General features: G+C 37.7%; 1 protein-coding gene across 11 annotated transcripts in view; it reads left to right on the top strand.

Moving 5' to 3' along the window:
• The window catches only part of ABI3BP (ABI family, member 3 (NESH) binding protein), a 296,163-nt gene that overhangs the window by 166,795 nt on the left and 108,890 nt on the right, over window positions 1–20,478 (top strand). For 4 of the 11 annotated variants that reach the window (XM_010841961.1, XM_010841962.1, XM_010841959.1 and 1 more), the window contains exons 21-32: window positions 4,716–4,796; window positions 5,678–5,725; window positions 6,950–7,018; window positions 7,954–8,001; window positions 9,485–9,544; window positions 10,505–10,600; window positions 11,929–11,967; window positions 12,761–12,853; window positions 13,788–13,847; window positions 16,316–16,375; window positions 18,895–18,954; window positions 19,959–20,045. The exons of 5 other annotated variants lie outside the window; for them this stretch is intronic. In XM_010841961.1, coding sequence (XP_010840263.1) covers window positions 4,716–4,796; window positions 5,678–5,725; window positions 6,950–7,018; window positions 7,954–8,001; window positions 9,485–9,544; window positions 10,505–10,600; window positions 11,929–11,967; window positions 12,761–12,853; window positions 13,788–13,847; window positions 16,316–16,375; window positions 18,895–18,954; window positions 19,959–20,045 — 801 coding nt within the window. The remainder of the gene's footprint in view (window positions 1–4,715; window positions 4,797–5,677; window positions 5,726–6,949; window positions 7,019–7,953; window positions 8,002–9,484; window positions 9,545–10,504; window positions 10,601–11,928; window positions 11,968–12,760; window positions 12,854–13,787; window positions 13,848–16,315; window positions 16,376–18,894; window positions 18,955–19,958; window positions 20,046–20,478) is intronic. 2 more of the 11 variants (XM_010841960.1, XM_010841964.1) reach the window with 2 other exon arrangements.

The raw sequence follows: 20,478 nt of genomic DNA, 5'->3' as shown, positions 1-20,478 counted from the left end.
GATAAAATTTGAAAACATTGAAAAAATGTCTCCAAATGTTAATTATCATTTGCTCATGATAAGTTACATTATCAATGTTAGTGGTTTCTGGAAATAAAAGCATTTCTGAGAGGAAATTCATTAATTCAAATTAGGGTGGGAGAGTGTTCTTATCACTCTAACGTATTTGAACAAAAAGATTTCTTAATTTGACATTTCCTTTTAAAAATGTGAGAAATTATTTGGAAGTTAGCGGGTTTATATTGCTTTGATTTCTACCTTCTAATCACCTAAGAATATTCACTCTTTTTCCCTAACAGCAAGTATCATTACTTCATAATCTGTGCCTAAAGTTAAACCAGCTCAAGTTGACTTCGAGTGGCCTGAGGCAACAGAGAGTAATGACTAGTTCTCCATAAACCATGGTTTGGGTGTTAGTATTTCTAAATGTATTCATTTTATGGCAACCAACATTATAGCTCTGTTAAAGATTTCTTTTGTAGCCAAGGTTCAGGAGAGCAAATAAGCCACCAAAAGCTTTTTGATTTGAGCCACTCCTTGACTTTCCCAGTCCTCTCCTCACATGCATATTTTTCCTTTTTCACTTTCCATGAAGGCTGCTTTTCCTTTGGCTTTCCCCTGTGGTTAAGCTAATGAGTAAAAACCCACATTGGTTTTGGCTTGGAAGCCAAATCCAACGCTTTCTTAAAAATCTCAGCCATCTACTATGTCCCAGCTTGTCTGCCTCATCCAATAAGAATTCTTTCCTTCATAGTTAATCATTAAGATTGTAATGACATTTGGCTCTTCAAGCTTTTAAAGATCTGAAGAAAGGGAGAGACCTCCAATCATGGGTGTTTATTGTACTCAGTTCTGACATGGCGGATGGAACAGTAAATGGTACTCTAGCCGCAAATCCATCAGGGACTTTTTGTTTGTTTCATGCTGAGCTGATTGGTGTGGTTATTTGTGTGTCACTCAGCTTTTTTATGGAACATTTTTTGTATCTTTATCCATAACACATTAAGGCTGAGATAGAGGAAATCTTATCAGAAGATAGATTTCTTAATAACCACTGACTATAATATTTTCTTATGCAGGTGAATTGGAAACTTAGTTGATAGGATGCCATACCTATTTGGCCTCAGTCTCAGGAACTGAAAAATGCTGATTTTTCTTTATAAAATTAAAACAGCAGCATTCTTTCATCTTTGTGAAATCTAAAGCTGTTAAAAGTAGCAAATCTTACTTTTTCATACTTTTAGAAGGCAACTTTGTGGAAATTAAAACATTAATTATAACCTTGAAGTTTCAAGAGAATTTTTGGTGTTGCTATTTTCAGATGCGGATGTTTTGTGATATTTATCATATTTGATTACTGATATTAACTAATTATTTTCCCTTTTTCCTGTAGAATCTGAGGCATTCAACTGCCACTGCCCCCCTCCTCCCTGCACACACATACTTTTTACTTTGCTTAGTGTACTTCTGTCTGATACATTACTACAGCTTTGCCATTCATCTGTTATACTCTATTTCTGACAAGTTCATGAGAAATCAGAATTCTTTTTTTGGCCACAGACATTCTGATGAATGATGCTACATTTCAGTAACACCTTGTGCTATTATGCCTTGCTTTCAGATAAGTGAATATTCTCTATCCAAATTGTTTATTATTATATTTTCCTTTTTAGTCGCTAAAACATCACTACTTGCTTCTGCCAAACTTCCCATACCCTGTAGTCCAGAAATATCAGAGATAATTCCCAGTAAATGTAATTTAAGAAATATCTAAGTACACAGTGATTTTAAGTTCTGTTAAGTTGGTCAGTAGGGACTAGATTAATTAATTTCTTTCTGTAAGAATAAAAATGTCAAAGAATCTTTACTTTGTTTTCTACTTCAAAAATTGATTTCCTTTTTATTTTCTTCTTGAAAGAAATCAACTCTTTTTGTGCTATAGAATAGGAAAGCTGTTGGATCATCTTCTTAAAAAAAAAAATAGTCTTTGTACCAAACTATATTCAGCATTTCAGTTCAGTTCAGTCGCTGGACTGAACTGTGTTGTGTCTGACTCTTTGCGACTCCATGGACTGTGGCATGCCAGGCCTCCCTGTCCATCACCAATTCCTGGAGCTTACTCAAACTCATGTCCATTGAGTCAGTGATGCCATCCAACCGTCTCATCCTCTGTTATCCCCTTCTTCTCCCACCTTCAATCTTTCCCAGCATCAGGGTCTTTCCAAATGAATCAGTTTTTTGCTTCAGGTGGCCGAAATATTGTAGTTTCAGCTTCAGCATCAGTCCTTCCAATGAATATTCAGGACTGATTTTCTTTAGGATGGACTGGTTGGATCTCCTTGCAGTCCCAGGAACTCTCATCTTCTCCAAAACCACAGTTCAAAAGTATCATTTCTTCAGCGCTCAGCTTTCTTTATATTCAGCATTTACTTACTGCCAATCTGAATGGCCTTGGAGAGTTTATCTGTCAGAATATTTAGATAATATTTTTAATGAATTTATTCAACATTTCATGAAATGTGGAGACTACTTTCTAACTTCTGCTGATTTGCTAATTTAAATGGAATAAGTTTCATGTGTAAATCAATTTGTTCACCAGCAATAAGTAGTAGTAGATATAATGAATACCATATGAACACCTGTGGCCCTTTTTAGACTGTAAGTTCAATTCCTGTTTTGTGTGTGTGTGTGTGTGTGTGTGTGTGTGAACCAATATCAGCTCCAGTCAGGCTGAAAATGATCCAAAACTAACAGAGCTCAGACATGGTTACAGGTCTGATGGATCTGTTGCCATTTCCCATCTGACTGTCCTGAAGAAAATAAAATAGCAGGTGAATGACCTCTGAAAGGCTACACTGACCTCCTTTTAAAGTAACATTTCCTCAGGCACTAGGAGCTATAGTGGGGAAAATAGCTAAAGATCAACAAGAAAAATTAGAATTCTCAATTCTTTCTGCTGTTGTAGTTTGTATAGAGGCTGTGGGGTGATGGAGTTTTATTTTGTAAGCCAATAGAACCTGATGGCTTTCCACTGAGAGGACACTTGTTGTGGTAAAGGACCTTTCATTTCTACCTTAGATGGTGCTGTCAGCATCTCCCTAGATAATACTTGCTTTTATTGCAGCCCCAGAACCTGAGATTTTCCCACCATCACAGCCACCAATAGGTAATGAAGTTTCCTCTAGTGAGTGAAAAAGAATTCACTTACTTTCACTTACTATGTCCAAGTTCGTCTTTAGCTTTGGATTTTTTAAAAAAAGTATTTCTTGATTGTCCTTCAGATCTTGCTTTCAGCTGTTTCTGCCAGAAGATAAGCTCTCTGCTGCCTTGACTAAGTGGAAGCTCTGAGACAGTCATACTGATTTTGATTTGCCACATTCCTTTTTGTTCCTTCTTATATCTGTGTCCTGAGCTTGTTTTAACCTCATTATTCCCCCCAGAGGACCATGGCTTCCCCAGGACATATTTATGCTTTCATTTTTAGAGGTTTTTTTTTTTTTTTTTTGCTTTCAAAACTCTAACATTTGTAGATTTTCTTTAAAAGCATTATGGTCTTTTCAGCTCTCAATATCCTGATATTTCTTAGGAAATTTATTAAGTAAGAGAAAAAGAAAAACTCACCCTCAATCTTTATAGCTTTTTTTCTTCAAGAGAGCAAAACTGTTCTGCTGGTGCCTTCTTACCGAATTACCCACATTTTCCTTCATAATATGAGCTGTTGGTTACTTTATTGCATTCACATCTTCCAAATGAGAGTCATGCTTTTTTTTTTTTTCCATTTTCTCTTTCCAAACTTAAATGACCAGCTGCATTTTTGTTCATTTTGTCTAAAAACATAGTAATCTATTTACATAGAAAAGCAATTTCTTACATGAATAAAAGTTTCACCATTTATGTTTGCTCAACTTAGTACTTAAAAATTAAGCATTTTTCATATTTTAATAAAGTTCATCATTTTTCCTTGGATTTTGATTCCTTCTTGGTCATTTTTCATGCAGTCTTAGAACCTGGAATGCTAGAAACTAAATCTTCAACAACATTAGGTAATGCAGTGAGTGACCTACCTTTGTTTCCTCTCTTCCTGACTGCTGGCATCTTTATTAAGCAGGCTCACAGTAATGGATTTGTTCATTAATGTTCATTTGTGTGTGACAGTTCCCTATTCTTTGGGAAGGAAATTTTAATTCTTGTAGTTCAAAAACTGTATCTTGTTCTTAAAAACTTGCCCAACTTGAAATAATTTTGAATTCAAATCCATTTTACACATGTTACTGATTTGCAGATTTTTAAGTGCTAAGTGAAAAATTTTGTTTTGAATCTTAGGCCAAATAAATTTTAGTTTTTATCCCTAGCAGCTTCCATTAATAAAAGTAACTTTTCTCATATTCCTGTTGAACATAATATATCTTCAAAAATTTTACGAGACTGTCTTCTCCAAGCTGTATAAAGTTCTTAGTTTTTCAAGTCAAAAGAGAAAAATAGAGAGCTCCCTTGAAGACTTATTTATTAATATTTGGCAAAAAAAAAAAAAAAAAAGAAATCCCACAACTCCATTTTTCAAGAGCTCATTCAACTAGATAAGTAATGAAAAACAGAAGGATACATGTCTGCAATAAATCAGAGGGCTTAAATATGCTTCTAAGATGCACATAGTATTGATGGTCAGTTTGTAGGGTCACTGTTCATATATTAACCAGCTGATTTTCTTTCTTCAGCTCCACCAAAGACCAAACGGCCAGGTCGTCGTCCCCGCCCTAAAACCACACCTAGTCCAGATGTGCCCAAGTCCAAACCTGGTAAATGTGCCATTCAGGGTTCCAGTTAACACAAAAAATGGAATATGGTGGTTTCTGACATAGTAGCTGCTGCTGCTGCTGCTGCTAAGTCGCTTCAGTCGTGTCCGACTCTGTGCGACCCCATAGACGGCAGCCCACCAGGCTCCCCCATCTCTGGGATTCTCTAGGCAAGAACACTGGAGTGGGTTGCCATTTCCTTCTCCAGGGCATGAAAGTGAAAAGGGAAAGTGAAGTTGCTCAGTCGTGTCCGACTCTTAGTGACCCCATGGACTGCAGCGCACCAGGCTCCTCCATCCATGGGATTTTCCAGGCAAGAGTACGGGAGTGGGGTGCCATTGACAAAGTAGCTACCTATACCTAAATGGAGAAGGGAATGGCAGCCCATCCCAGTATTCTTGCCTGGAAAATTCCATGGACAGAGGAGCCTGGCAGGCTATATAGTCCATGGAATATAGTCCAGGCTATGAAGTCCATGGGGTCGCAAGTCAGATATGACTGAGCAACTGTCATTCACTCACCACCTAAATAGCTGGGCTGCAGGAATCAGTGTAGTTTATATTTAAGCATCTGTGCTTTCTACATTCACATTTTATGAATACATTTATATTTTTATTTGTAGTTATTGAGTATACAGAGCAATAAGTTGGGCTTCTAAGTGGATCATTAAAGTAGGGCATCAGAAAAATATTGTACGAGATGTATATTCACGGCGGATGAGGTGTGGGAAAGCAATAGGGAGAAGAGAGGCAAATAGGAGAAATAGAAAGGAAAATTACACTTAGAAAAAGTACACAGTTTAAGTAAAGATGGAAGAGTCATGTTTCCTTCTCAAGATGCCGCTTCTTAACATAATGAGTATTTTCGGTTTTTTGCCTCTGTAGCTCTGGAACCTGCAACGGTACCACCGGAACCCTTGGTGCCCACGATCGGTAATTTTGCTCTCCCCCAATTCCTTTCCCGGGTTGTTGCTTTCCTTTTCCTGCTCTCCACCCAGGCATGACTGAAGTTCTACACTGTGTCACAGTTTTGCTCCATGCGTTCCCTCCCCTTTCCTATTTGGGTCTGAAGAGCCTGAAGATAGGAGACTTCTAAAAGAATTCTGTGTGCTTTTTCAGGGAAGGTCTGTGGTTTTGGTCACAACTTCCTGGTTTCCCGCAAACCCTCTGTCCTTCCATCATGTGTCCTTGAGTTGAGAAAACCATCTGCTCTTTCTCAGGGACTTCTGTGCTCATCCTGGACTTGACAAGTGGCAATGTTTTATTCCAGTGTTGTGATTACCATTTCATTGCTTTATTCATTCAACTTGTAAGACTTTATCCCTTTCAGAAAGCTGCATGAAAAAATGGCTTCTTCAGCTTTTCTATTTCTTTGAAGAATTTCTTTAGTATGTTTTGGTAACCAAAGACACATGCATTTTTCTTGGTCTCGGGTCCAAGATAAAAGAGTATAGTCTTTATAACTTGAGAATATTAGAAGTCTCAAGTTGATGGTACTGTTTTCAGTCCTAATGTTGTTTGATTATAATTATTATAATTTCTCAGCATTCACAATAAATTTGTCACTGACTTACTTTAGAAAATTCCAGAAGTAACCATGTAACACTGTGTATAATTTCAAGTATTTATGGATTATTTTCCTGGTTTCCTACTAAGCAAGTTTCAAATTTCTACCTTACTGTTTTTATACTGAAAAAAAAAAAAAACCTATCAATTAAGAAACATAACTATTATACTTGTCATTTTAAAAATTACTTATACAAAAAAAGTAATTGTAGTTCTCCTTACTTTTGCTGAAAGACATATTTTGAACATTTCCTAAAGACTTTTTGGTTTCAGAAGAATTAGTAAGAATGGACACATTTCTCACCCTTTCCACCCCAGGAATTAATTTTGTTGTATAGTCACTAAATTTATATAATCTCTTTGCTCGAGCATGTGTCCTTAATTATGACACTTACAGCCATAACCATTATGCTAATTTTTAATACCTTTCTCTTAAGCATCGAAATGACCCCAAAGGCCTAAAACTACACGTAGACCAGATGTACCAGCCTGGGTAATCCCTACTTTCAGTACTAGGAAAGCAGTGTGTAAGTAACACTGATCACATTCACAGCTCTGCCATGACTCTAATTATAGCCCTTTTCTCTTCAGATTCAAAACCAGCAAAGCAATTACTTTCTAAACCCACAGCAAAACCAGATACGCCACCACCTACATCCGGTAAACATAATTTCCAATGCTTTGACTTAAGATGCTTTCTCTTTGGGGATGTTGCTGAGAATGCTTACAATTTGTCATGTTGTAAAGCATAGAAACCTAAATACAATGATTTCTTTGTTCATTCTTCTCAAAGTAGCCACACTGATGTGGCTACTTTGTTCATTTCATATGTTAAATGAACAACTCAGTGTTTGGGAAATTAGTAAATTTTATAACAGATTGTCTGGGCTTCCCCAGTGGTTCAGTGGTAAAGAATCCACTTGCCAAGCAAGAGACTTGGGTTCAGTCCCTGGGTTGGGAAGATCCCCTGGAAAAGGAAATGCCAACCCACTCCAGTATTCTTGCCTGGGAAATCCTCTGGACAGAGGAGCCTGGCAGGCTACAGTCTATGAGGTTGCAAAAGAATAGGACTCTATGACTTAGTGACTAAACAACAGACAAAATTTTACATCTGATTATCTAACAGATTCCATTTTTCTTAAAGCATTTTCAGGCTTTCTCAGTTTGTGTTTGTAACGAAAGCTTGTTTTTCTTTATGTGGAACATTTTCAGAGCCATTTCAGCAGCAACCACTAGGGAGGCTGATCTTGTGTTCCTCCTTTACAGTCACATGGAGACTGACTTTCTCTAAAATACCTTACATTTTAAATGGTACCTGTTAATTGATTTTCTACCAAATAAAAAGATACTATGTAACAGTTCTGAAAATTCAATTGTTTTTCAATTGAAGTTTTCCCCTAAGATTCCAGTTAGTACAAAATTCTAACTTACTAAGAGAACATCTCTCATAATAAATAAGTCCATCAAGAAGGCAACTTATATCAACTTAGAATAAACCAGATTCTGTATCCTATGAGTTAAGCATCAGTGAGAACCTAAAAGTCTAGCCTTCCTTGCTTTTGTTACTTATCTCTGTTTATTTTTTTATGGTGCAGTTTTTGAGCCTGTTACATCTGAGACCGAAGCACCATCCACAAGCATAGGTAATGATGGATGTCTTCCCTTTTGGTCATTGATTCTCTGAACTCACCCCTCTCATCTCTGTCACTGTCTGTAATGTCCTGTGTAAACAGTGGTCATTCATCCACATTTTCATTCATTTCCTAAAATTGTTTGCTATTTTCAACAGGAACCTTTTTCATATCATCAGGCATTCTTACATCTGCAGCTCAGCTTGTTACTCCTGAATGTGAATTGTGCTTTGATCACCTTCAGAGATAGATTTCTTGCAGCACTTGATGTTGGCAAGAGTCACAGATGCTCTCTCTGTGCATCCTTCAAACCAGGACGTTGTTGAAATCTCTGCTTTTATATGTGTATAATTTATGATGTGGGAGAGAAGCAATGAAAAAGCTGATTGGGGCTTGAAAAAGAATACGTAATCATCTCTTTCTTGCAGAAGTCCTTTCTTTTGTGATTTCATACTGTTCCATTGTAACTGGACCTTTCTCTTGATAAATTCATCTTGTGGTGTTGAATTCCAAACAAAACAGGAATTTTCCTTTTTTGTTTGAGGGCACTCAGCTTTGAATATTGTTTTGCCTTGTAGTCCTCCCTTTCATTCACTTCTGGATACCATGTTTTCCATTAGTTCAGAAAATGTTTTCAGATGTGGCTTAAGATTACTCTATGCTGTGTTACAGAGAATTGGTGATAAGACATTTTTGATTTTACATTTAATTTTCTGGACTTAATTTAAAATAGAGACACTAATTTAAAACCAAGGAGTCATAAATCTAAATTTTATTTTGATGCATAATTCAATCATTACAGAATACTATAGAATTATAGGAATCCTATTTATTCAGACAAAAAGTTATTACTTTCCAGAATTTTTTATTAATCATCGCTGTTCCTCACTTGAATAGTTATCTCCCAAGTATCCATTTGAAATAAAAGGATAAATAAGGACAAGTTGCAGGAAGAGTATCACCTTTATTGTGGAGAAAAGGCATAAGCTTATCTTTTGCCTATGTGTCACAGATATCCAATAAACAGACTGATTAAGAACATTTTAAATTCTCACTGCTGCCACTGTTTCTCAAAAAAAATTTAGTAATGGTGGTGAAAACTGTCAAATACTAACACAAGTTTTCATAATGATTTTTAAGAGTGATTTAAAAATACGTAATTTAATTTAAAAATTTAAAATAAGTAATTTAAAAATTTTGTATCGGACAAAAGAGTTTTTGGAGCCAAGTTTCCAGTATAACTGTAATCATGTAATTAAACCCCCCACGAAAAAACACTTTTCATTGGCCTCATAGAGAAGCAAAGTGTAAAGGGGTACAGCTATTTGTGAGATAAATGGGTACCAGAGTTCAGCTAGTTATTACAGAAAAAGTGCTGTTTTTCATAAATTATTTTTAAACATTATAGGATTAAAAGGATTCATTTTCAAGATAATTTTCTTTCTTTTCCCACATTTCTTAAATCTCCATTGTTTATTGAATTGCTTTTGGTCAGTTCCTGCCACAGACATTGAACCTGTAACTCTGAGAACTGAGGCTCCTCGGACAACATTAGGTAATGACCTTTTGTATCTTTTAAGCAAGAACATTTTCTGCTCATTGTCCACTCTATTCCATTATCATCTTGGTCAAAGGGTTTTCTCTTTTACAAGATTCTTTCATCATCCTTTTTTGTCACTCAACTATATTCTTCATTTTGAATGTATTGAAGATGTTTAAAATAGGTCACTTGGTTAGAATATAAGTCTGTATGAAGCTATCATCCATGTTATCCAGCTTTCCTAAAACTTTACAGAGCCTGTGGTTCTGCTGGATTCCAGATAAAGTTAGGAGTCTCTTCCCTATAAACAGGGCTTCCCAGGTGGCTCAGTGGTAAAGAATTTGCTTGCCAGTGCAGCAGATGCAGGATACACAGGTTCAATCCCTGAGTCGGGAAGATCCCCTGGAGAAGGAAATGGCACCCACTCCAGTATTCTTGCCTGGACAGAGGAGCCTGGCAGGCTTCAGTCCATGGTGTCACAAAGAGTCGAACATGACTGAGCATGCATGCCTTATAAACATCAGATGTAATTCTATGGCCAGCAACGGAAAGTTGTTTTAAGATATGGTATATATGCCTAAACCAAGTAATTTCTAAGTATAATCCAAATTGATTTCTAAACCAACTAATTTCTAAATATAACACAAAGCAGGAGAGTCTGGGCTCCTCTGTAATGTGATATAGAAAGTTATACTTCTGATTTCCCTTGGATCAGGGTCCTTTTTGAAAATTTGGTACCAGCAATAATAGTAAAGTTTTCAGATAATTAAAATAAGGTTATATGTTCTTTCTCAAAAGAACTGTCAGCAGACACCCCCACACATTTTTTTGCGTGTAGATGAAAAAATTTCAAACCAGAGAGACAAATTTCTCAAGACTCAAGAAAATCTAGCACAATTTTAGAAAACCTACAGCCACGAATAATCCTTTCTCTCTGCAGTCATAAGACAGCATTAACCAGTTTCTTTTCTTCAGCTCCAAAAACATCACAAAGAACAAGAACACGTCGCCCACGTCCACGTCCCAAACATAAAACCACACCAAGACCCGAGACACCTCAGACCAAACTAGGTAAATATGTGGTTCCTGGTGCCTACGGACCCCTGTTAGGTGTGATACTGTGGTAGGAGTGTAATTACTCGCCGCCTAGTAACCCTGTGATCCTTCAGGATGGTGTCCAAGTTACAAATGTTCTAGTCAGAATGAGTTACTTCCTCATGCTTCTTAGGACCTTCTTGGTACCTTGTATTTTATTTGTTTCTCTCGCCATTCGATTACATTTTCTCTTTGACTCTGGCTCAGCAAACACTTACCTAGTTGAGTATCTAACCTATTTAGTCCAGTTCATCTCTTATTTGATGAACCGCTGCATTAGTATTGTGAGGAATAGTTTAGAAAAAACAAATGACTTGGCTTCATTGAGTGAGGATGCTGCTCTTGTGTGAAATTGTTCATAAATGGGTAGAAAGGAATACGGGCAAAGCAACTTACTTACTGAGTTTTACCAACTGTTAGACACAGTTTATTCTTAGAGAAGCGAAAGATCCAAGGCTGATGAGTGTAATGTGGACCTTGAAATGTGTATAGTTTGTAGATTTGTTGGAGGAATGAGGAGGAATACCATAAACAGAAGAAAGAAGGTACCATATTTGTGAGTGACAACAGAAAGATAGGACTTAAATGAGAACCTGATTGTGAGAAAGGAGGAAAGCAATGTTTACTTGGCTGCTGCTCAGAAATTGTGGACAGCCATGCTACTTTTTAGTGGGTCCATGAAGAGGACCTTGAATGCCTGACTTCAGTGACTGGATTTGAGCTACTTAACCGCAGGATACTCTCCTATCCTCCCCGGGTCAGCTCTTTTCTGTCCTGATAGCAGAGAGATGCATTGACATGTTTTTCAGACTGAATGAACCTTTGTATCTTGCTCTTTTATAGGCCTTTGTTTGGACGGAGGTCTTGGCCTTTTTCCAAAGTGGACTCTCAACAAAAAAGAGCCTTGCCTATTTTGATTATTCATTACCAATATATCAACAATTGCATCTATCATGACATAGATTCTAATTGTTTGTTTTCCAATATATAGTGTTTAAAATTATACTTTCACATTATTTTCTCATAATTGTTAACCATAATGTTATTAGACAGATACCTAAAGATTTCTCTGAGCAGAGTCTTCTACTGTATTGTAAGGTAATATAAAAGCAACACTTGTAGGTAACTATATGGAGATTTTATAACATCATGTACCTTTGTACCCTCACCTCAGAACTTTAAAAATTTTGCTTTCTGGCAGTAGAACCAATGCTACTCTGGTAAAATTCATTTTCAAGAGAGCTTGGTGACTTTTCTTACGCGTTTAACATTTCTTTTGTTATTATTATTTTGATCATTTCTAGCTACAGACTTTGAACCTATTACTCCTGGGACATCTTTAGGTAATGATCCTTTATACCCTTCAGGATGTGTTTTCTTTATTCGTTTTCATACTTATCTGTGGTGCTATAGAGATGATGATGTCGTAATTTGTTGTCATCTTATTGCTGTATTCATCTTAAAATAGAAAAGGCCTTCTTTCTAACATTAATGTGTATAAACTTTGAGACAGCTATTGACTCCATCTCCCAGCTTGTAATTGCATCACATCAATCTGAGTCTCTGTTTACACTGTGCTGTTTGTTAGAACTGGGGTCCAAATGTGATTTTCCATGTATCCTTTATTTAGACCACCAACAGAGTGTCAATTATTATACCTTGAAGTTTCTTTGAGCATTTTACTTTCTATAGTTCAAGATTTACATGATTTTTGTTTTATTTTACTAATGTTTCATCTAATTTTGTGTCATTTTTCTAGTAAATTATCAAGTGGAAAACTTGCCCAAACTTACTTGTTTTAAATTATAAAAGGATAGTACAGGATGGTCTGAACTTCTTACATACCATCACAGTTTAGCATGATTTCTCATTAGAGGTGGTTTCAAGGAAATGATAATTCCTCATCTTCATTTCTTAAACATAACTGTTACATAATTTTTAATCTCTAGAGAATTCTCAGTTGTAAAAGAAAACCTGTTAATCTGTTAAAGGAGAAAACTTCAAACTAAAGTAACAAAGTTTTCTCCACTCAAAGAAACTGGTAAATTTTAGAAAGCCTAGAACCTGCTTATATCATTCTATTCAGAGTTATTGAAGCCATTGGCACTATATTAATCCTAGATTTTCTTCCTTCAGCTCCAACAACAACAACAGCAACAAAGAGACCCCGTGGTCCACGTCCCAAACCTAAAACCACGCCCCATCCAGAAGCACCTCAGACTAAACTGGGTAAATATGATTTCTGGTTTAAGGAGTCCAAACATTCTATCCCAGTTGGAACCCTGAATTCTGTGCACATAATTGGTACATGTCTTACATATCTCTTAAGAGTGGAAGCTACTCTTATTATTAATCCCTTCCACGTCCCTGTAACTGTATTAGCAACTGTGAGACACATCAGAAGTAGTAATTCTGTTCTATTTCCCAATTATTTTGTAAACAAAAGCTGTTCCTGCATAAAAAGATAGAAAATAACATAAGGCAGTGTGTATACAAATATAAAGTAATTTCTCAAAGAGTACAAATGCTATATGCTGGAAATGTAAATATTTGGAACAGAAAGAGATCCAGAATAATTAGGGGAAACATCAGAACAGAATTTGGATGAATGGAAGGTTGAGGAGACAAAGGCTGAAAATAGGAAATGTGCTGAATGAAGCTGGTGACCAGATAGACGATGACTTATTCATACATTCCCTTGACTGTACCCATAGAATGAACTAAAGGGGACTAGGATGTCTACTCAAGAGCTTAAATTTGATCCAGTTGGCTTCAGTGATCCCTATTTCTACACAGGACCATGCTTTTTCTGTTCTTAGAACTGAAGATAACCTAATTTAAAATGATATCACAAACTGATAAACTTTGTTTATTAAATGCCACTGTTTTCATTAAGGACTTAGTCTCTTAGGGGGTATGGTCTCAGCTTCTTTTTGGCTGTCTGTTCTGTGTTTGGTGGACAGACCTTGGTGTGACCCCCTACTGCCTCCACCTCTCACCTCCCACCCCTATAATTCCTGCCTTTTATGTTCACTTTCTGTGTAATCCATCCTTTCCCTCCCTCTCCCCTCTTCAAAGCATTGTTTTTACTGGTAAGATGAACTTTCTGACATTTTATGCATTCAGAAAAATCTCTTTGATTTCTTTTATTACTTTTGATCAGTTCCTGCCACAATCCCTGAACCAGTCAGTCTTAGGACCGAAGCCCCAGGAACAATAGTAGGTAATGATCCACTATGTCCATCAGCATCTGCTTCTGCTCATTTGAAGCCCATTTCATCACCATCATAACCTCAGCTTCTCCTGCTTCACAAGACTCTTGTCATTCTCTATTGTCATTCAATTATTTCTTAATATATTGGAGTCTTAAAACAATTCATTTGGTACTGAGACAGTCAAGTATGAACTTAGCGTAGTACATATATGCTTAAAGCAATGGGTTTGAATTTGTAGCATCTCATCCCCATGTAACCTTTTAATCACATTCTGTGTTACTGAGTTTCAAACACAACAAGTAGGGTTGCAAGTGGGGTGTCTGTCCTTGATCTAAGCGAGTACATTGTCGCAACTGTTATGGTGTGATGTAATTCTTGCCCAGATCTAAATTTTTACATTTTTATGACCTGTGTGACTTTATGTTGTCATTTTAGGCAATGATATGGTCTTTTTTTCAGCAAGGAGTGAAATAGAAAATATACCCAAGGCCAGTAAATTGAAATTATGTGTCCCATCATTAGTATAAAATCACCCTACCCCTCTCCCACCATCACTATAATACAGTAGGTTTTTGGAACTTTTTTTCATGTGGAAATCACTTTTGAGGATCTCCTTGATATATCAACTAATATTTCTATGTGATTTTTGTTTTTCATAGTAATATAATTGACAAATAGAGGCAATAATAAAAATAGTGACAAATATTTCAAAGTCAAAAGAAAAATTTCCTGAAACTCTATAGCAAGTATAATCCTATCCACAGCTTCTGGAACTCAAACCACTCTACTAACCTGAAGTTTTCTTCCTTTAGTTCCCAAAGTGCCTCAATGAATTCATCATCCCCATCCCAAATCTAAAACCACACTGAGTCCTGAAGCACCTCAGGACTCAGGTAAATGTGTCGATTCTGGTTGAGGAATCCTGGAGCCCGTCCCTGTGGAGTCTAGAGAAAGTGAAGGGGCAAGTCGGGATCAGCAGCCACTTTCACCCCCACAGTAGGCAAGTGGAGCATAGCTGGATGGATCTTAGGTGGTAGCTGAATCCCTTCCTTTTTGTGAATTAGAATCTTCTCTCTAAATGTCTGTTTCATTGGCTTATCATCCGATGCTATTCATCCTTTATATATTGAATGTGTGTAGTGGACTGAAACAGCTGTGCAACAAACATATACTTGGGCAAATAGATTATTTCTTGGTAACTGTCTAGCTTGTATACATCGTAGTACAGATCCAGGCAGGAGTTGATAGTATTTTCTATAAAGAACAACTTAGTAAATACTGGGGGCTTTGTGGCCCCAGTAGTCTGTGATATCTATTTTCCTTTTTCTTACAACCACTTAAAGATGGAAACGGGCTGTATGAAAGCAAGCTATGGGCGATTTGGCCTTTGGGCCATAGTTTGTCAACGTGTCGCTTCAGTCGTGTCCGACTCTGTGCGACCCCATAGACGGCAGCCCACCAGGCTTCCTTGTCCCTGGGATTCTCCAGGAAAGAACACTGGAGTGGGTTGCATTTCCTTTTCCAATGCATGAAAGTAAAAAGTGAAAGTGAAGTCATTCAGTCATGTCCGACTCTAGCGACCCCATGGACTTCAGCCTACCAAGCTCCTCTGTCCATGGGATTTTCTAGGCAAAAGTACTGGAGTGGGGTGCCATTGCCTTCTCCGAATTTAAAGAAACAATCAGAGTGGACCAGAGTAGTTAAGAAGGACTTGAGCACTCAAACTGTTATGGATTTGGATGACTAGGGAGCAGGGAACAAAGAAGTTCAGAAAAGCAGGATATGTAGGGACCAGTGAGAGGAGACAGAGGCTTCTCTGTCAGGCTTCTAAGTGTGGATCAGAACATTATACTGAAGCTGCTGTTATACTGAATGGGCTCATAGGGCCAGTAGAAAAGGGTTTTTCACTGCTGGGCTTAGGAGTTTGAGTTTCATGTAGGAATCATCAGTATGGGAGGCTTTCCCCAGGCACATGATAAAAGGATACAGCTAAACCACAGACTGAATGGCTGCCCTTTATCTTGCTCTCTTAAGTACTCCAGCTGGGCAAAGCTTGTGCTTTCTTTCTAAAGATCAGTTTTAGCAAGATGGGCATGGTCTACTTTGGTACCTAGACTAGGATCATCACAGAATGAGAAATTTCACAGGCACTTTTCAGGGACAGTTACCTGATTATAAAGACAATCCTTCCTGAGTGATAAACTGGTACCTGAGTGCTGGGAAAGATGGAAGGCAGGAGAAGAAGGGGGCAACAGAGGATGAGATGGTTGGATGGCATCACCGACTCAATGGACATGAGTTTAGGTGAACTCCGGGAGTCAGTGATGGACAGGAAGGCCTGGCATGCTGCAGTCCATGGGGTCGCAAAGAGTCGGACTTGACAGAGTGACTGAACTGAACTGAGTGCAGATAAATCATATCCCTGTGAGACTGTATAAATGTTTAACATTTCTTTTTTATTGTTATTTTTGGTCAGTTCCTGCTATAGTCTTTGAACCAGTTACTCCTATAAAAGAGGCTCCGGAGACAGCATTCGGTAATGCCACTTTCTGCCCTTTAGCAAGAGCTTTCCCTACTCATTGCCAAACTTCTGCTCATTCCACTCTGTTGCCATTTAGTTACATTATTTATCTTGTGAGAAAAATATGCATAAAGCAAGTTACCTCTCGTTCTAAAGAGAGCCATGCCTGGATCTAGTTTGGGATATCTTCCTATCCTGTAACATATTTAAATTTTTCTTCATACCAGTTTGTGTTTTTAGCTCAACCAGAGTTCTCTGTTAAGGTAAATTTCACGTATTTATTAGAGTGCCTGATCCTGATCCATGCTAACCAGGCTGTGACACGGAAGTTCCTTTATACATCCTTTGTACACCTGCCTTTTTTATCTGCCTGTTTTGTTGTTGTTTTAACATTTGTGTGATATGTTTGTAGTGATTTGTCTACCAGGTAATGTGATCAAGGCTAATAAGTTTAAATAGTAAGCCTCATCCTTAAGTTGAATCTGACTCCCCCTTACTCTCCACCATAGTTTAGAAATGACTCAATCTTTTTAATGTAGTCTAGGAGAATGTGATAAAAATATTTATTACCTTCATTTTATGTATCAGCTTTTTCCCCAAAGTATCATCAATAACAAAGCAAGATATACACATAGTCAGGGCAAAATTTTCACCCTAGACAGATCCATTTCTTGAAACTGAAGAAAATCCATCAAGCTTTGAAAAACATGAAGGTTTTTTCAAAAACCTGTGATTTTCAGAAGCATAAGCTTTAAAGTACCAAGTTTATCTTTTTCTACTTCCCAAAGCATCCCAATAGACACGTCATTCACAATACAAACTTAAAACTACTTCATGTCCAGATGCAGTGGAGGTTATACCAGACAAAAGCAAAAAAAAAAAAAAAGGGTTCTTGACTTAAGGAGTGTGGTAGCCTGCCACTGATTGAAAATGGAAACCTATTTACCTCCTAGTGAGGAAACTATGAAGAGTCCTTGTGCCTTCAGAGCTGGTGAGAAGTTCTTGTTTGGAAGATACATAATCTTCTCTCCAAGTCTGGGTAGTAAGAGACAGGTTTGCTTCTCAGTCTGCAGGCTAGTTAAGCACAAACATTTTTCCTATGTGAACATCCTAGAGAATTAGAACAGTGCAGAGTGTTATTTCAAATTCAAGATTTTTCTGAGGTACACAAACATTAAGTATAGATTTGTTATAGCGAGGCTTTTTCATGGGCAGTGTGTAATCCAAAATGGGTACTTTGGGTCTATAGTTCTTCCCTAGTTGTTGGTGGAGGGAACCCAAATTCTTTCATCTCATACTTGCTTGGCAGATCTTTAAAAAATTAAAAATCAACGTGGGCTTCAGTAGAGCAGAGAAGGAGTTTGGGTCTTGATGTCACATTAGAATTTGCACAAGTGGGTAAGTGAGAGTGAACAAAGATGAAAAAAAGGATATGCTTAGAGGCAACCAGAGGGAGCAGAGATCCTGCTTTCTCTATGAGGCAAATAAAGCATTTTTCTTGGGGATGATGCACTTGAACAACACCATGCGAGGTTGGCTAAGACTAGTATCGTTCTTAATAAGCATCATAATATCTCTTCTTTCCACACTTGGATAGTTTTCCCTGTGCTGAGAGTGGATCCATGGACTAAGCAGCTTCCCCTTCTCGAGTCTTCTTCTTTGGACAGACGTCACAAGACCTTTCCAGAACTGAGTTCTCAGCAATATTATCAGAGCCATTCTGGGCTATTTGTCTAATGGTTGCTTGGTTATTTAGGAACTTTTTCTGCAACCATAATTTGATAACATAGTAGACAGTTTCTTTATTCAGTGTCCACAAAAGTACAGGTTAGTTTTTCACATGCTTTTTGAGGGTTGTTAGAAACGTATTTACTAAATACCTAAGAATGTCCTAAAGGCTACCAGAGCAGATGCAGATAATCAAGCACTAATTACAAGAACTGTTTCCCTCTGGTGCTGCTAAACAGAGACCAAACATAATGGCTATCTCATGAGATGAAGAAGTCCCTAACTACAGTTTGGCCAAGTGTGAGCACAGCAGCTGATTTCCCTTTCTGTTAGTCTGACGGGGCTGCCATAACAAAATACCGCAGACTGGGTGGCTTAAACAACAGCTCTTGAGGCTGGAAGTCTAAGGTCAAGGCATCAGCGGGTTTAATATGTCCCAGAACCTTTCTCTTTGGCTGTGTCTTCATATGGGCTTCTCTGTGTGTGAAAGCTTCCCTGCGTCTCTCCCTCTTCTTATAAGGACAGCAGTCCTTCTGGCTTCTGGTCCCATTCTTATGACCTCATTTAAGCTTAACTAAATCTTTAAAGGCCCTAGCTCCAAACATAGTCACACTGGGTTTTAGGACCTCAACATATGAATTTTGAGGGGATACAATTCAGTCCATAACACCCTTCATTCAGAAATTTTAAAAAGTATTCTAGAGATAGTATTACACTGACAAGATTCATTTTGGCATGCATGTTATAGCTATTCATACTTTATTTAAAAAAAAAACAACAAACCTCTCTTTTGTTTGTTACTTCAGTTCCTGTTACAGACCTTGAACCTGTTACTTTTTCAGCTGAGACATCGGGGATCACACTAGGTAATGACGCTGTGCCATTCTCCTAGTGCTGTTGCTGCTCCTCGTGCAGTCCATTCAGTCTCCATCCCCATCGTCTGCTTTTCTTCTTTCACAAAATGACATCATCATCCTCTACTGCAATTCAATCTGTCATCTGAAGAGTGTCGAAGCCTCTTTAAAAGAGTGTCCCGTTGTTTTCATGACAGCAGGCGTGTGTTTAGTTCAAAAGATTTACCTGCCATGTGGTGCATTTGAAATTATCACATTGATTTGTGCTTTGTTGAGCAGTGTTCTGTGTTAAGTGAAAGCGAAGTCGCTCAGTTGTGTCCGACTCTTTGCGACCCCATAGACTGTAGCCTACCAGGCTCCTCTGTCCATGGCATTTTCCAGGCAATAGTACTGGAGTGGATTGCCATTTCCTTCTCCAGGGATCTTCCCAACTCAGGGCTTGAACCCGGGTCTCCCGCATTATAGACAGACGCTTTACCATCTGAGCCACCAGGGAAGTTCTGTGTTAAAGCTGAGTTGAAAACAAATTTGGATCTCTTTATTTCTCCAGGCTGATGAGCAATAACAACTACTCTTAAGTTCCTTTGCACAGCTTCTACATTTCTAGATTTTTAAAAAAACTATTTGCATGGTATGTTTGCTTCTTTGTTGATGTTTTAAGTAATGATGTGTTTTATTACCAATTTGACAAATAGGAAGTTTTCCAAATCTGAAATTTTAATTGTAAACCTTTTCCTTAGTGTGACCCTAACCTCCCCTTCCCTTGCACCAGAATTGAGTCTTCCTTCTCATTTTTTCCCTCAGAGAGGGACTAATGTGAGTATCTGATTACAAGTGCTAATTTTCATGCCTTGAATAGGTAACTTGACCCTCAATGATGCGTTGGCATAAAAAGAGTGAAAATTTTAGACTACAGTTTCATAGAACTTTTAAAAATCTAACAGGTTTTGGAAAAACCTCTCCTCAGTACCCAGAGCCATAAGATATAGAATAACATAAGTCTTTTCTTTCTTTAGCTACTACCAAAAGATCACAAAGACCTCGTCGTCCACGTCCCAGACTTAAAACCACACGAGGCCCTCAAGTACCTCAGACAAAACTGGGTAAATGTGCAATTTGTTGGTTTAAGGGTGAGCCCTAGTAGCCTGTCCCACTGGGGACCCAAAACTCTTACTCTTTCTAAGTATGAAGTTATGAGACAGCATTAGTAATATCTCCTCTACCACGTATCGAGGAGAACATGACTGTGTAAGATACAGTTGGTGCCAGAATACCTAATTCTTTCTATGTGAGAGTCATCTTTGATATACATTTAGTAAGTTTTTACTATAAAATTCCACTCAGATCTTAAAGATAAAACTTATTTAGCAGAGTCAATATATTCCATTCAAGTAAATAAACAAATTGAAAGTAGCTTGCAAATTCCTGGATCAATAGTAGCAACTGTGGGTGATATGCCACGTCTGGGAGACTTATTTTACTTCTAAAACAGTAAAGTCGAGCATATGTTTTGATAAGACAAAGGGAAAAATCAAG

Source organism: Bison bison, unplaced genomic scaffold, assembly GCF_000754665.1.
Source record: "Bison bison bison isolate TAMUID 2011002044 unplaced genomic scaffold, Bison_UMD1.0 scf7180017864168, whole genome shotgun sequence".
Lineage (NCBI taxonomy): Eukaryota > Metazoa > Chordata > Mammalia > Artiodactyla > Bovidae > Bison > Bison bison.
The sequence above is the reverse complement of the archived record's forward strand: the minus strand, read 5'-3'. Positions and strand labels throughout refer to the sequence as shown.